The 16,629-nt window shown below is 36.1% G+C and overlaps 1 protein-coding gene across 4 annotated transcripts in view; it reads left to right on the top strand.

Moving 5' to 3' along the window:
- BRD10 (bromodomain containing 10) overlaps nucleotides 1-16,629 on the top strand; it is a 97,158-nt gene that overhangs the window by 56,990 nt on the left and 23,539 nt on the right. For 3 of the 4 annotated variants that reach the window (XM_064290528.1, XM_010587953.3, XM_023545275.2), the window contains one exon: nucleotides 6,327-6,416. The exons of the other annotated variant lie outside the window; for it this stretch is intronic. In XM_064290528.1, the coding sequence (XP_064146598.1) occupies nucleotides 6,327-6,416 (90 nt within the window). The remainder of the gene's footprint in view (nucleotides 1-6,326; nucleotides 6,417-16,629) is intronic. 4 annotated transcript variants of the gene reach the window in all.

Here is a 16,629-nt window from a genome sequence, read left to right on the forward strand (position 1 = left end):
GATATTTAGCACCTTAGAATCTGCAAATTATCCATTTTATCCACGTTGTTTTAAATACCACATTTCTAACATTAAACATAGAAAATGCTTTATGGAAATACTTAGCTAGAGGATTTTCTTAACATTTTTCATTCTAAAATACCTTATTGCTAAAAATGATGAAATGGCTGGTGGATAGATGTTAAATCCCTTTTGCAAAAACTTGGCAGAGTTTTTGGCAAAAGGGGTGCTCTTCTTTAAATTGATAGTAAAACATGTTTAGAGATATATTCAGGGACTCAATTATGAAGTTTAATTTTTTTAAAGTCCTGATGAATTTAAAAAGTGAATCCTGTTTTGACCTCAGTTACTTTTTAGTTTGGCGGTGGGTTTGTTGACTTCTTAAAGTTAGAAAGAAAACATATCTGCCTGTTTGCTTCAGGAAGATTCCATGTTTATTGATATACACACCTAATATTTATATCTATTTATATACATATCTCATATCTATTTAAGAAAATAGTCCCACCCCTTTTTAGAGCATACACTGTGGATATTCACATAGTGAATTGCATTAGTGTTTGTTGTGTACCATGAAAGGACTAATCATATCCACTTTTTCCTAGGGGGTGCTCAAATTTTAGACACCATAAAAGTAATCAGATGCCTTTATGAAAAATACAGGTTCCTGGGTTTCATTCCACAAAGATTGTGATTCAGTGGGTCTAGATGGGCCCCAATAATCTGCATAGTGGTTAGGCACATGGATTTTGGAACCAGACAAATTGGGTGTGGATGTGAGCCCTACCACTTAATCAACTCTGTAACATTGGGTAAATTACTTAACCTCTTTATGCTTCTAGTTCTTCGTCTGTACAATGGGAAATAATATATATACCTCACAGGATTGTTGTGAAGATTAAATGATGTGGCCAGCCTACTGTTATAGCTATTCTTACTATTTATTTTTTTCAAGTGAGCCTGCCAGGTGCTTCTGATAGAAGTGGTCCTAGGACCTCATTTTGAAAACTCCTGGCTCATGAGTAGGAAAATCAATTAAGAATTTGCTTCAGAGCAACTATTACTGACCTTTCCTACTTTTTCTGGCTACTTAAAATTTTAAAATCTTGGATTTGATCCAATGAGAATGGCATGTGATTAAAAAAAGCCTACAAAAATTTGAAAAGTGAAAAACCAATTAATAATTACTTACATCATTATACTTGATGAAAGTAAAAACTTAGGCCTAGCCCTATTCTAGTATTATGGTGGATTATATATTTGGCATATACTTAGGGCAGATTGTCAGAGTTTTTAGTCAGCAATAGTTGCAAAAAATTAGGAAATAATTTATCTCAAGTGGTTAGCCTATTGGTTATTTAAGCAGTTACTTATAACTATTATAGTAACTAAATTTATTTTTCTTTATCCGTTTTGTAATATGAGAATGTTAACTAAAAAGTGAATGTCAGTTTTCCTGATAAAGTTAATCAATTTTTGCCAAAAAGCCTTTTATTTGTTTTAATATCTAAGAAATCTAATAGTTCTTTTTGTATGTAATTATAGCAGAGAGTCAGCGAAAGTATTTTTAAAACTTAGTAGTCAATTCTCAATAAGACGAGTTTTAAAAAATAATTTTAAGAGCCTTAGCTACCATGATTCTGCTTTTCACTAGTAGGCAAAATCTTCCGTGCAATGCATGCTTACTCCTATTCCAGATGAGTGGTTTATCTTAAAGGCTGCTTGCAAAGGAAATTCAGAATCCAGCTGCTAAGACTTAAATAACAGTATTGTTTTCAAACAGAAGCATAAATTCACTGATCCTTAACATAACTCTGAAAAAAAAAAAACCAAAACTTTATTTCTCCATTTAACCAGTGGAGAAACTGAGAAATAAGAACTAAACTACTACTCTCAATGTAACAAATTGGAACCAGAACTAGAATTTCTGTACTTCATCATTGTGTTAAGGACCTTTTGATCGTATAGTTACGAATATCTTTACCTCAGCTTTTTGTTTGACTTTTAGCAGCATGGATTTTTACTTCCTCCTTAAAATTCTTTATTTTTTTAAATATGGTGCTTTTAGAGAAATGTCTGTTTTTAACTATGGTAGTAAAATATTGCTAGCTTGTTAATCATACTTATTTAACTTTTATATCACAAGTGATATTCCTTATTTGCAGGTTTTTAAATAGTCATTATTGCTGGTAGAGTGATCATAAGTGAGAAGGAATTTTCCTGCCCTCACAGTTGTAACAATTGTTAATAAAATTTTAGTTTAAATGTAATATAAATGTTGAATTTACACCATGCACTTAGTGCTTTGCTTATAATTTTTAAATTACGGGATCTGTTTACTGGAATGGCAGTGAATGTGATCCATCTTGTTGGGATCTATTCATTTTTACTTTTCTGTGTTGTTTGCCCTTTGCTTTTTTAAATTTAATTTGCTATTTTGTATATATGTTTGTATGCTACCTTATATCCTTTTTGGAACAAGGTGGCATGCAAATAAAGTAAATGTTTCTGAAACCTGTTGAATTTATACCCAAAGGGCATAATTTCTTGCCTGCAGTAGTGATAAAGTAAGGAATGATTTATTATGTAATTTTCCTGAAACGCAGTCATGGAGTTTTTTTTTTTAAATCTCAACAGGGCCTCTTTTCCCCCCGGCCCCCCCCCCCGCCCCCCGCCACTTGACCTCATGCATACATTTCTGCATCTTGAGGAGAGCACCTTTTAATACTTACAATTTGGTAAAAAATGAAAGCTTAGGTACAAATTAAACCCTAAAACCAGAGTACATGTTTGGTTGTCATCCTTGGAATGTTTTGTTTTGTCATGTTTAGAAAGACCCCTTAGAGAATATGATGTAGTGGAAACAGCACTGCACCAAGAGTAGGAGGAGTCCTAGGTTCTAGGGTTTCCTTTACCAGTGTGTCATCTTAGGTTACTCTACCTTGTTAGTTTTAATTAGCCTGTATGTGGATTGGAGATACGCAGTTCTAGTTTAGGCAAGAGTTTGGACCAAACTGTATGTTTTTGGTTTCTTTCAGCTCTAAGATCTATGATTTTGTGGCCGGTCCATGGGTTGTGACAAGTGAAAGGTTAACTTGAGGGAGAGAGTTAACAGCCTTAAAGAGGTTCTTCCTGGGGATAAAACTCTTCTTGTAACCTCTGCAGTCTGACTGAAAACCTCCCCTCATGAGTGTTGGCAGTGTGACATGGCTGTAATCCGAGCTGCTGTGGAGCTTTCCTTTTCACCCCTGGGGGCCCTGTGCCTCAGAAATGTTTTTCAAAATCAAGGTAATGAGAAGGAGGTTTTAATAAGATGTTTTGCTTTGTTCAAAAAATGCATCTGTTCTCCTTATTAAGGTGAACTTTACTTACTGGATTGATTCTGTTTTCAAAAACACCATTTGAAATTGAGAGATTTACTAGGCTACGTGCATGCCCTGCGTTGTAGACTAAAGGGTATATGAACAAGGGAGTTGGCATAACTGGGATTATTCTTCTTTTGATATCAGTAACAAAATTGTGTGCCTGCGTAGGAATTTTTTAATAGCTTAACTTGACTCTATATATTAGGCATGTATATATATATATAAGGTATATGCCATAAAAAGTATAAAGTTGTTATGTAGATATTAAGCCATTTTAATATAGTTTCAGAGTATAAATGTTGCTGAAAATATTTTGACCCTCAAATTCATTGAAATTTATATTTAAGAATCATATTATTTATTTTAAGGAACATTTGTTTTCTCACTGTGCATTTAATTCAATGTGCCGTCCCCTATTTGAAATTAACCTTTTTGAATTTTTATGTTCATCAGTTCCAGAATGTTTCAGTAGTCACGCTGATTTGTAATTCATAATAATTGAATACCTGATTATGCAAAAGTGGTCTGCAGACCATACCTGGTAGTTCGTTAGGAATGCAGAATCCAAGGCCCCACCTCATATCTACTGAATTTAAAATTGCATTTTAACAACATCCCGAGGTGATTCTTAAGGTGCATTAAAGTTTGAGAAGCGCTGATTGAGTACAATTTACTAACCAGGCAACCCACTTGAAAGTGTTATTTTATACAGCACTTAAACTGTGAGAATTGTCATAGTTTGACCTGAGAACTACGTTATTATTCCTTTAAATGGAATATTAAATGTATGTTGATTTCATGGCTAATTGGTAATTGAAATCTTGAATTTTTAGTGTGTGTTTACTTGTGGGGGTATATATTTTCCTTGTTCCTGTAGGTTTCTACAAATTACATGTAAAATGTACCCTAGTTCTCTGCATAGTGAGACATCTAAGATGCAAGTGAAAATTCCTCTGAGCTTTGCTGTTCGTGTAAATGAGAAATCTGTGCTAAGTAATATGAACTAATTAGACCAGGTTCAGTGAAAAGGAGTATAAGTAACCCATATGTGAATTCTGGGGCAAATTTTGACATGGGGTAGTCTTAATAGCAAATTATACTACAGGAAGTTTAGTACTTAGAAAAAACTGCTGTAGAACTAACATTGTTCTGAGGCTTTAAAGGTATAGTAGAAGTTCTACGGCTCTGTATAGGTACAGTAAAACCTGCAAAAGCCAGAGCCTCCAGAAACCTGGCAGAGAAGGAAAGCTCAAATATTTTCCACCAACAGAGAGCAATAGAAAGTGGTAAGACTACGCCCTGCCACAGGCAGAAAACTTGGGACACCGGGAAAAACCAAGGCAGTCTGGTTGAGCTCCAGCTCTCGCAGGTTCACTGTATAATAGAACAGTATCTGGTTCTAGAGGCACTTATATGTGGCTGGCTAGTCAGTCTACTGCTTGACCATCAGAAGTTCTTTTATAACTCCACATTTGGCAAATGGGAATGTGTAGTGCCTAATAAATATCAATTGCACTATTCCACTACCTTCTTATGTTCTCTTTTCTACTCTAAAATTGCGTAATTTGGGATTACTTAAATGCTTATTTTCCCTGTTGTATCAGGTCTGTGAGTTTGAAATTGTGTAGATAAACTTCCAGTAGGTAATTGTTAATACTAATTATAATTTATATCTGTGATTTTTTTTCTCATTTTATTAGGTTGAACCAAATTGGCATTTTTGTATTTGAAAGCAGTTGCATAGCAGCGATTTCATATGGTTCAACCTAATATTAAAGGACATTTGAGGGACCCCTGTCCTCCATTTTTGTCAGTTAGTAGTCACTGAGAATGATCTTTTTGTAACTCACCTTTACTTTTTCTGTTTGGTTTGTTTTCTAATAAAAGAAAGTATGCCTTTTAGGAAAACAGTGCCATTACATAGAAATTAATGAATATAACAAACATGAAGCTGATAAAAATTAATGGTGAATAGCTTTGTAAGTATGGTATGCTTTGTAAAATTATCACACAGTGTAAACATTACAATAAGACAACATTAAAGTTATCCTCTGTGTGTGGTTACAGTTTTGTTTTAGAAATCTTCTTTCTTTCTCACAATATATATTATAAATATGAGCTTAAATCATTTTAGAAAAATAGTTAAGAATGTTGAACTAATTGAAAAACTCAGTGTAATTTTACAAGAACCAAAATGTAGTTACTAATACTTTTATTGTTATTGCTGACACTTCACTGTTTAAAACTTCAGTAAATTAAGCAAATTTGGTTATCAATAACTAAGAACCAGTTATTTTGGCCATCTGTTAACATTACTAGGTTAAATAAAATGAGCTACACAATTATGAAAGGAAATAAATGCTATCTATGGAGAATGTTTTGTTAAGACTATTAAACTCACATTGAGAATGAGGACTTAATTTCATTTACATCTTTGAGGATCTTACATGTAGATGAAGTCCTCTATTAGCAATCCCAACAACAACTAAGGTTTGTTGAATTACGTAGTTAGTAAACTAAAGGGAAGGTACAGTGGCAGTTCTCCTGGGGTGCACTTACTCGCGTACTAGGAGACTGCCCGGTGAAGCAGTTATTAGAGGCGACTCAGTATTTTTCAGTAACCTGTGAACCCAGGGTGAGTTTCCAGATCTTTGTCATTCCGGGCTGACAGCCAGTGATGTTAAGGAAGTACCTGGATTAGAAGGCAAACCGAGAGCTGGGGGCCTGGGGTGAAAGCACCACCTTGGACATTTCCGTTTCTTTAAGAGTAAGCCTGGAGTTCACATGTCATAACAAACAAATACCTATTTAAATATAAACCAGAGCTCTCCTTGCTTTTTGCTGTTACGAAGAAAAATTATTATTTGTGAATTCAGTGTGTGTTAAAACAACTTCTGTTTACCACATTTTGGGTGTTTTATATTATGTGTTATCAAGCTGTGTTTTTGTGTTTTATTTTAGCTTATTTGCACTAATCTTGATGAACTCAGGGAATTAATCACAAAAATCGAGAATGAACTCAAAGATCTGGAAAACAGTAGAAAAAAATCGGTAGGTGTTAATCCAAAAGTTCTCTCTGTTATTGTCAGCATTAAAATTTATTCCTCTCTTTTCCTAAAGCCATTTTAAAATTTTGTTCTCCTGAATTACATGACAATTTGCATTGAAAAGTAGAAACTTTGTTTCTTTTCTCCTGTGTGGTTTAGTTTTCATTTTTAGTACACAAAAATGATCCAGGGGCAAATAAATTGATTAATTTCATTTGCCTGGTTTATATCAGGTATAGTTTTAGATATTTCCCAACATACTGGTTGGTTGTTTTCTGACTGGTAGTTTCGGGTAATGCTTACCTTGTGGATATTCTTAAGTAATGATTATATGCTTTTAATGGAAGTTCATTGCTTAGTGACTTAAAAACTTAATTAGGTGTGACATAATAACAGATGTAAATTGTTTAATTGTGCCCCAGATATTTAAGAATCTTTGCCAGCTGAGTTTTTTTTTAAACTTTTAGTATATATTCTAAGTTCATAATTAATCTTTACTTTCATTTTCCAGTTTTTTTTTTTTTTAAATTGTTTTTGAGGCTAGAATATAAGGGCGTATTTATTCACTGAACACTTGGTAAAACAATTATGTTAGGTATTTAATAAAACCCACCTTGTTGCCATCGAGTCGGTTTAATAACACCCACTTAACTGACAGTTATAGCTATAACTTGGTTATGTCACAGATTTGAAACACAATTAAACCCGTTAAAACCATTGCCGTTGAGTCGATTCTGACTATAGTGACCCTATTTACCCATAGATAAATGGGGAAAGCTTTGACCATTGAGGAAAATTGGTAATCATCACAAAACCCCCTTTGTTTTATGCCTGAGGGTGTCATATGAAGCCACTTTTAGGTCTTTGGTCAGAGTCTACTAATATAGACTGAGTATGTATAAAATAAGTTTAGTGATTCAGCAAGTGTGATATCAGATTGATAGTAGCCATTTTATATGCTGTTAGGAAAGACATATCGGCAGCACACTGAAGGGAAGAGACGGAAGTACTATATAAGCACAACGTTCTGAGGTATTTAATACTGTGGGTGAAAATGCATTAAGCCCTTCAGAAGTATCTCCTGTGATACCCCTGAGAGGGTTACTGTAGTCGAAGAGAGAATAATGTTCATAATGAGGGCTGTCATCACTGAGAAAATTATGTTCAGTATACAGTCTGAAAATGCAGAAAACCGTTTAGTGTATTTTAGAAATATTTGCGTTAAAAACCCTCTAAAACCTTAGTTGTCATATACATACTTCAGCTGTATGGGAAACCTCTTGATATGAAACACACTAAGTATTGTATTAAAATTTACCTCTGTGATCTATTCTTCAGAAAACATTTATATTAGAATATTTTCTCGTCAGCCAAAAGTTTTTTTTTTTTAATGTATTTGATGTTGTATGCCCGTAAAGGACTGGTCCTCTTCAATAGGAAAGAATAGTCTTTTAATCATGACCCAAAACAGAATTCTGCTAAATAAATTTGTAATTGCTTTTTATGCTGCAATTAAAAATAATTCATGTATCTTAATTTGTTCCCACATTCTAAATTAGGGTTTTTTTGCTTTTAATGCATAGTTTAAGCATAATTGATTTAAATCTTGTGGTATGTGTTCTTACAGAAAAAGACTTGTGGAGGTATCAGGGGGTTTTCTGTAAAGCCATCCACTGCACTTCCATTGATTTCATTAGGTTTAAACATTGCCTTCCCTTTCCCCTTAAACTCTGTTTCTTTTCTGAATTTCTCCTAAGATGAGTTAATTGGTCATTAGAATGAATAAGGAAACAGGGATGGCCCTCGAGTCACAGGAATAGAACAGGAAGAAGCAGAAGAGAAGCAGAAGCCATGAACTACAAATACTTGACACTGTAACCCATGAGGACATGTTTAATCAGAAAACTTTAGATCATGTATAAGGTTTAATCGATTAGATTTTATGTCTCTAAACTTTTACTCTAGCCACTGATACTTGCATATTAGTTTTCAACTCTTCAAAAAATAGAAATTTTTGGAGCTTTACTTAGTGGGGATAATCTTATTATTGAGATTACCAACATATGGGCTATTTTACTTTCATTTAAACTGCCTGAAAATTGTTCTCATGAACAGATTACCTCAGCCATTGAAATGGGCACATAGCATAAAGGAAATAGTTGGTATCTCAGGATCATTCCTTATTTTTGACAAAAGCTAATATTGAATATCATAGATACTAGTTGTAGGAGTTAACTTTACTAAACATTTATGTTTATATTAATACCAGTTTATACGTCTGGCATCATTTGGGAATAAGGTGTTCCAAAACCAAAACCCAGTGCCGTCGAGTCGATTCCAACTCCTAGCGACCCTAGAGGACAGAGTAGAACTGACCCGTAGAGTTTCCAAGGAGCGCCTGGTGGATTCAAACTGCCGACCTTCTGGTTAGTAGCCGTAGCACTTAACCACTACCCCACCAGGGTTTCCAGGGTGTTCCACTTAAATGAATTTTCTAGATGACCGAGACTTAAACCTTCAATATCAAAAACCTTACTTTAATCATTTAATGAAAAACTTCCCTGCCTCCATACTATACTGAATACAATTTAACCCTTTCTTGATGATGCCAGGGGTCATCAAGACCCTAAAAATCTATCAGTATCTAAGTCAATAGATTTATTTACATTCACCAAAAGACCTTTATGCTGTTTATTTTTTAAAGATTATTTGTTCTTTGCTTTCGTTCTGTTTCTTTTTTCATTGTCCAGCAGTTCGTCAGCTGTCATTTCTTGTGTATGTCCATGTACTTGGCCCTGCTGGTGTGCTGTGAATTAAGAAAGCAAGTAGCCATACCTATTAGAATTGGACCATACTTATTAGGACCTCAGGGACTTTCTTAGTAATGAAATGTATGAACTCGGTGGTAGGATTTTGACTGATTCTATGCTTTGTGGGCTTCCTTCTCTATTGCCAGACAAATGAAGTATTAATGTTGATCTTCATAAGAGGCTATCATTGTCAAATCTAAAATAGCATTTAGAATCAAAACTATTACTCATCATAAAAAGACCGGATGTACTGGGCCGGTAGAGACAAGAGGAACCCCTGAGACTGTCACCCTGGTATACCCTTTAAACTTGGAACTGAAACCACTCCTGCAGGTCACTTTTTAGTTAAATAACAGGTTGGCTCATAAAATAATCAGTATCACCTGTGAGTACTGTGCTGTTTTAAAAAATCACCTATATGAGACCAAATGGTCAGCATTTACCCTAAAGCAAAGATGAGACGAGAAGGGAGGGCAGGGAAGCTAGATTAATGCAAATGGAACAACCAGAATGGAAAAAATGAGAATGTTGACACATTGTGAAATACGTAACCAGTGTCACTGAACAATATGTATAAAAATTGTTAAATGGGAACCTAATATGCTGTGTAAATTTTCACCAAAAACACAGTATTATTTAAAAAGAAAACTATTAGTTATCATCAACTTTTTTATCCATAGTAGTGTCTCCAGTAACAGAGAGGATATATTCCATGTAAACATTTAGTTGTGATAAGTGTCCTTACTAAAGATAGAAATTCTATAGGTGAGCAGTTAGCATGGATGCCTGTAAACACCTCATTGCTTCAGGGGACTCATTCTCTCTCTGCAGGGCCTTTCCAGATAATGCTTCCGGCCGAAAGCAATAAGGAAGAATTATCCCATTTCTTCACGGGTGTCAATATTCGATTTGGGAACGCTTTTCTTTTTTAAACTTCTTTCTTAACCTCTTACTGTTATTTGTTATATTGGAAGATTTACAGTCTTTGAAAATCTGGATAGTTTGTAAGACAACTCATTCCGTTTATGATTTATAACATGAGGAGAGAAAACGCTTTAATTTTCTCAAGTTTATTCTAGCTTAGTTGATTCCATTACCTCATTTAGATGCTTGCTCAGAAAAGGCTCCACATCCTTTAGGTCTTGCAGGACTGTACGGAATTGCCTGAGATTGACTGAAAGTGAGACCTCTGCTTAACATATTAATAGAAGTATGTAGTTTAACGAAGTCCCTTAATTTTGTCTTTCTCATATTTAGACCTTACGAGTCTTCAGTGGTCTAAAGGAGTAATCATAAAGTTCGATTGTTTTTATTTTTTTGTGGATTTTACTCACAGTAGAATTTTTATGTTGCTTAATTATTTAGAAAATACACTTTTTAGTGTAGAAATTTGTTACTGGTTTTCTAGAAAGGTAGTGCTAAAATAGTAATAAATTTGCCTGGTCCTATTACGTTTGAAAGTTGTTTGATATTACTGCTTTTTAAATAATCAAAACTGGAAGATTTTGCCAGGCATATATAGGAGTGGATACATTTCTCAGTTTTTTATGTGAACTCATTTTTCTCTTGTCTGCTTAATTTTCTTATGCTTTATATCATAGTTCAGATTTTCAAGAGGGTTTCAGTTTTCTTCAGTAAGGAAAGGTCTCTGTAGAAATGGGGTATAAGGAAAACTGAAAAATTTATTAAAAAGAAAAGGTGTTATTCATAAGAAAAGAAACTTATCTATTATATAAGTGATAGTCTATCAATATAGATAAATTAAAATTTTTAAATGAAAGACCATATGTCTTTTCTAATACATCTTTTAGCAGCTAAGTACCTCAATACTGAGCAGGATTTAAGCAGACTTCAATTATGTTTCTAAAGAATTTCATAATATGTAGGAAAAGCTATAAAACTGCCTGTGCCCTTTGATATAGTAATCCTGTTTGGAAATTAACTTTATTCTCCCGACTCCTAATCAAAAATAATTTACATAAAGTTGTATTTATCAGACCACTTCTAATTGTAGAAATTTGGGAACAGTGCATATGTCAAACAGTAGGGAGATGACTGAGCAAACAGTATTAAAGCAGTGGTATATTGTGTTGTTGTTGAGTACTTACTGTATGACTCAGTTTTGACCTTGAGTGACCCTGTGTGACATTAGAACTGCCCTATAGAGTTTTTAGGCTGTAATCTTTACAAGAACAGATCGCTGGGTCTTTCTCCTGCAGAGCCACAGGGTGGGTCCAGACTGCAACCTTTTGGTTAGCAGCCTAGTTGTGCCACCAGGGCTCCTTGTGGTATATCATACAGGTCATAAAGTGAGATATTTGTACATCGTGGTCACTACATGAAAATATTCGTGGAATGTTGAGTTTTGAAAGTACAGTCATGTGCTTCATAATGTCTCTTTGGACAAAGTCTGACCACATATATGTCTGTGGTCCTGTAAGATAATAAAACCAAAAAAACCAAACCTACTGCCATCGAGTCAATGTCAACTTATAGCAACCCTAAAGGACAGAGTAGAACTTCCCCATAGGGTTTCCAAGAAGCATCTGGTGGATTCGAACTGCTCACCTTTTGGTTAGCAGCTGTAGCTCTTAACCACTACACCACCAGGGTTTCCAGGGTTATAATACCCAAAAAAACCAAACCTGCTGCTGTTGAGTCGATTCCAACTCATAGCGACCCTATAGAATAGAACTGCCCCATAGAGTTTCCAAGGAGTACCTGGCGGATTCGAACTGCTGAACTCTTGGTTAGCAGCCGTAGCACTTAACCACTATGCCACCAGGGTTTCCAGGATTATAATAGAGTTTAGAAATCCTGATCAGAGAATGGTACCTAGATCAGAGAGCAGGACCAAACACAACACAAAAGCATACTTTCCTGGTCCTTTTGGAAAATCAGAGGGTTTGGTTGTAGATAACCTGTGCTGACTGTACCGGCCTCCCTTAGGCCATGGAAGTCTACACACCCTTAAGTTACATGGGCCCCGCCCTCCAGGCCACCCCTGAGCATTGGGACAGTCTGATTTGGTACCATGTTCACATAACATCCTACTTAACAGAAAATATTGGGGACATTAAGCAGTGCATGACTGTATACTAAATAATACAGTATAATATTAATATGTGATATGTATTATGTGATTAATACAGTATAGTATTAATCACATAATGATTATAGTATGTGAAAAGTCATGTTAAAAAGAATTGGAAAAGAATGTTAAGCAATGAATAAACTTAATCTATTCTTAAAATAATTTAAATTCATAATTAAAAAAAAAAATTGCCAAAGTTGATTCTGACTCATAGGAACCCTGTAGGACAGAGTAAAATTGCCCCATAGGGTTTTCAAAGCTATAAATCTTTATGGAAGCAGACTGTCACATCTTTCTACCGTGAAGCAGCTAGTAGGTTCTAGCCTCTGACCTTTTGGTTAGCAGCTGAGCACTTTAACCACTGTGCCACAGGACTCCCCAAAACCAAATCAAACCCATTGCCGTTGAGTCAGTTCTGACTCATAGCGACCCTACAGAACAGTGTAGAACTGCTGCCCCGTAGGGTTTCTAAGGAGCAGCTAGTGGATTCAAACTGATGACCTTTTGATTAGCAGCTGAGCTCTTAACCATGCACCTCCAGGGCTTCAATAATATGATAATAACAATACTTACCTAACCAAAGACTGTACATCAGCTAGATCAAATGTTAGAGGAGTCAGAAGCTTAGATCAGAGGTGGTGACACTATTTTTTGGTCTGAGTTCAGAAAAAAACCAGCAGCTATCAACCTGTGATGATTTTGCCCCACCAGGGACATTTGACAATATCTGGAGATACTTTTGGTTGTCACAGTTAGGGAGATGATAATGGCATTTAGTGGCTAGAGGCCTGAGATGCTGCTAAACATCCTACATTGTAAAGGACAACCACAACAGAAGTCCCAGTTGTCAGCTGCTGAGTTCGAAAACCCATGGTATAACCATATATTTCCTAAGGGCCCGGTTCTCATTCTGTCTGCTGTTGTCAGCTTACCACGGGAAGAGAGCAAATTCTTGGTTTGAAAGTTACAATTCGATTAAATCATGTACCAGATCCCACAACTGAGAGGATTTTATTGCGTCATATACTTCTCATTCGTTCCTGGAACTCGTGATATGTCAGTGTAACTTTTACCCTTTGTGATTCCATCAGATAGTTAAGGATTCTTGACCTTACCTTTAGATCTATCTCAGCTTGTCTTCAGTCCATTTTATGCCCCCTTACATAGATTTACCATTTACCTTTTAACATCTTTAATATAGACTATACAGAAGTTACAAATAACATGGCTGTATATTTTTTTATTCATGTTTAGAAATACGATTTAATATATTCTTAAAAGGTCAAGGTATAGTAATGAATATACATAGGTAAATTGGAAAAATGCAGTCAAATCATGTTACAAATTTCATTTATTATGTAAATCCATATGGTCTCAAAAAAAAAAAGAATGCATGTAATAAAAGCCTGATAGAAGGCAAAGAAATTATCCGTTAATCTTATTTTCTTACCTGCGACAAAGAAAGTTTACTCTATTTGAATGAAGGGTTATGGGATATTTTTCCCCATGTGCTCCATTCCATATCCCATTTTCACATAGTGAGTCAAGTCAAAATTCTTTTATAGCCAGCTGTTTTACAGTATAAACTCTATTTTACATTCAGAATCCTGAGTGAGCCCTAATTAAGCTTAATTTCTTTGGTTATAAATATGATTGTGTTCAGTTAGCTGCTGCGGAATTGGTTCTGACTCGTAACGACCCTGTGTACAACAGAATGAAACACTGCCTGGTCCAGCGCCATCCTCACAATCATGCTTGAGCCCATTGCTGCAGCCACTGTGTCAGTCCATCTCGTTGAAGGTCTTCCTCTTTTTCTTTGGCCCTCTACCAAGCATGATGTCCTTCTCCAGGGACTGATCCCTCCTGATAACATGTCCAAAGTATGTGAGACATAGTCTTGCCATCCTTGCCTCCAAGGAGCATTCTGGTTGTACTTCTTCCAAGACAGATTTATTCATTCTTTTGGCACTCCATGGTATATTCAGTATTCTTCGACAGCACCACAATTCGGAGGCATCAATTCTTCTTCAGTCTTCCTTACTCATCGTCCACCTTTCACATGCATATAAGGAGATTGAGAACACCATGTCTTGGATTAGGCACGCCTTAGTCCTCAAGATGACATCTTTGCTTTTCAACGCTAAAAGGTCTTTTGCAGCATATTTGCCCAGTGCAGTGTCTTTTGATTTCTCGACAGCTGCTTCCATGGGTGTAGTAGATCCAAATAAAATGAAATCCATGAACAACTTCAGTCTTTTCTCCATGTATCATGATGTTGCTTATTGGTCCAGTTGTGATAATTTTTGTTTTCTTTATGTTGAGGTGTAATCCATACTGAAGGCTGTGGTCTTTGAGCTATGTAAGTGCTTCAGGTTCTCTTCACTTTAGCAAGCAAGGTTGTATCATCTGCATATCTCGGGTTGTTAATCAGTCTTCCTCCAATTCTGATGCCCCGTTCTTCCTCATATAGTCCATCGTCTCAGATTATTTGCTCAGCGTACAGATTAATTGTTGTTCTGTTGTTGTTTGTTAGGTGCCATCAAGTTGGTTCCAACTCATAGCAGCCCTATACCCAACAGAACAAAACACTGCCGGTCCTGGGCCATCCTCATTGTTGCTGTGCTTGAGCCCATTGTGGCAGCCACTGTGTCAATCCATCTCATCGAGGGTCGTCTTTTTCACTGACCCTCTACTTTACCAAGCATGATGTCTTTCTACAGGGACTGATCTCTCCTAGATAACATGCCCAAAGTATGTCAGATGTAGTCTTGCCATCCTTGCTTCTGAGGAGTGTTCTGGTTGTACTTCTTCCAAGAGATTTGTTTGTTCTCTTGGCAGTCCATGGTATATGTTCAATGTTCTTCGCCAATAGCACAATTCATAGGTGTCATTTCTTCTGTGTTCCTTATTTATTGTTGTTTTCGCATGCATCTGAGATGATTGGAAACACCTTGGCTTGGGTCAGAAGGTGACATCTTCACTTTTTAAAACTTTAAGGAGGTCTCTTGCAGCCGATTTGCCGGATGCAGTGCGTGTTTTGATTTCTTGACTGCTGCTTCCATGCTGTTGATTGTGGACCCAAGTGAAATGATTGACAACCTCAGTCTTTTCTCCATTTATCACAATGTGGCTTATTGGTTCAGCTGTGAGGATTTTTGTTTTCTTTATGTTGAGGGGCAAGCCATACTGACGGCTGTGGTCTTTGGTCTTCATTAGTAAGTGCTTCAAGTTCTCTTCACTTTCACCAAGCAAAGTTGTGTCATCTGCATAATGCAGGTTGTTAATGAGTCTTCCTCCAATCCTGATACCCCCGTTCTTCATATGGTCCAGCTTCTCGGGTTATTTGCTCAGCATACAGATTGAGTACGTATGGTGAAAGGATACAACCCTGACTTTAAACCATGCAGCATCCACTTGTTCTGTTCGAATAAGTGCCTCTTGATCCATGTACAGATTCCTCATGAACACAGGAACTCCTGTTCTTCACAGTGTTATGCATAATTTATTATGATCCACACAGTCAAATGCCTTAGCATAGTCAATAAAACACAGTTAAACATCTTTCTGGTATGCTCTGCTTTCAGCCAAGATCCATCTGACATCAGCTATGATTGATGTCCCTTGTTCCACATGCTCTTCTGAATCTGGCCTAAATTTCTGGCAGTTCCTGTTGATACACTGCTACAATTGTTTTTGAATGAACTTCAGCAAAATTTTACTTGCATGTGATATTAATGATATTGTTCAATAATTTCTGCATTGGATCGGATCACCTTTCTTGGGAAGAGGCATAAATATGGATCTCTTCCAATCAGCCGGCCAGGTAGCTGCTGTCTTCCAAATTTCTTGGCATAAATGAGTTAGCACTTCCAGTGCTGCATCTGTTTGTTGAAACATCTTAATTGATATTGCATCAATTCCTGGAGCCTTGTTTTTTTGCCAGTGCCTTCAGTGCAGCTTGGACTTCTTCCTTCAGTACCGTTGGTCCCTGATCATGTGCTGCTCCTGAAATAGTTGAATGTTGACCAGTTCTTTTTGGTGCAGGAACTCTGTATTCCTTCCATATTCTTTTAATGCTTCCTGCATCATCTAGTATTCCCCTGTTTAATCCTTCAGTATTACAACTACAAGCTTGAATTTTTTTCTTCAGTTCTTTCAGCTTGAGAAATGCCAAATGTGTTCTTCCCTTTGGTTTGCTACCTTCAGGTCTGTGCACATGGCATTATAATATTTTACTTTGTCTTCTCAAGCCACCCTTTGAAACCTTCTGTTTAGCTCTTACTTCAGCATTTTTTCCTTTTACTTTAGCTACT

Source organism: Loxodonta africana, chromosome 9 (genome assembly GCF_030014295.1).
Source record: "Loxodonta africana isolate mLoxAfr1 chromosome 9, mLoxAfr1.hap2, whole genome shotgun sequence".
Lineage (NCBI taxonomy): Eukaryota > Metazoa > Chordata > Mammalia > Proboscidea > Elephantidae > Loxodonta > Loxodonta africana.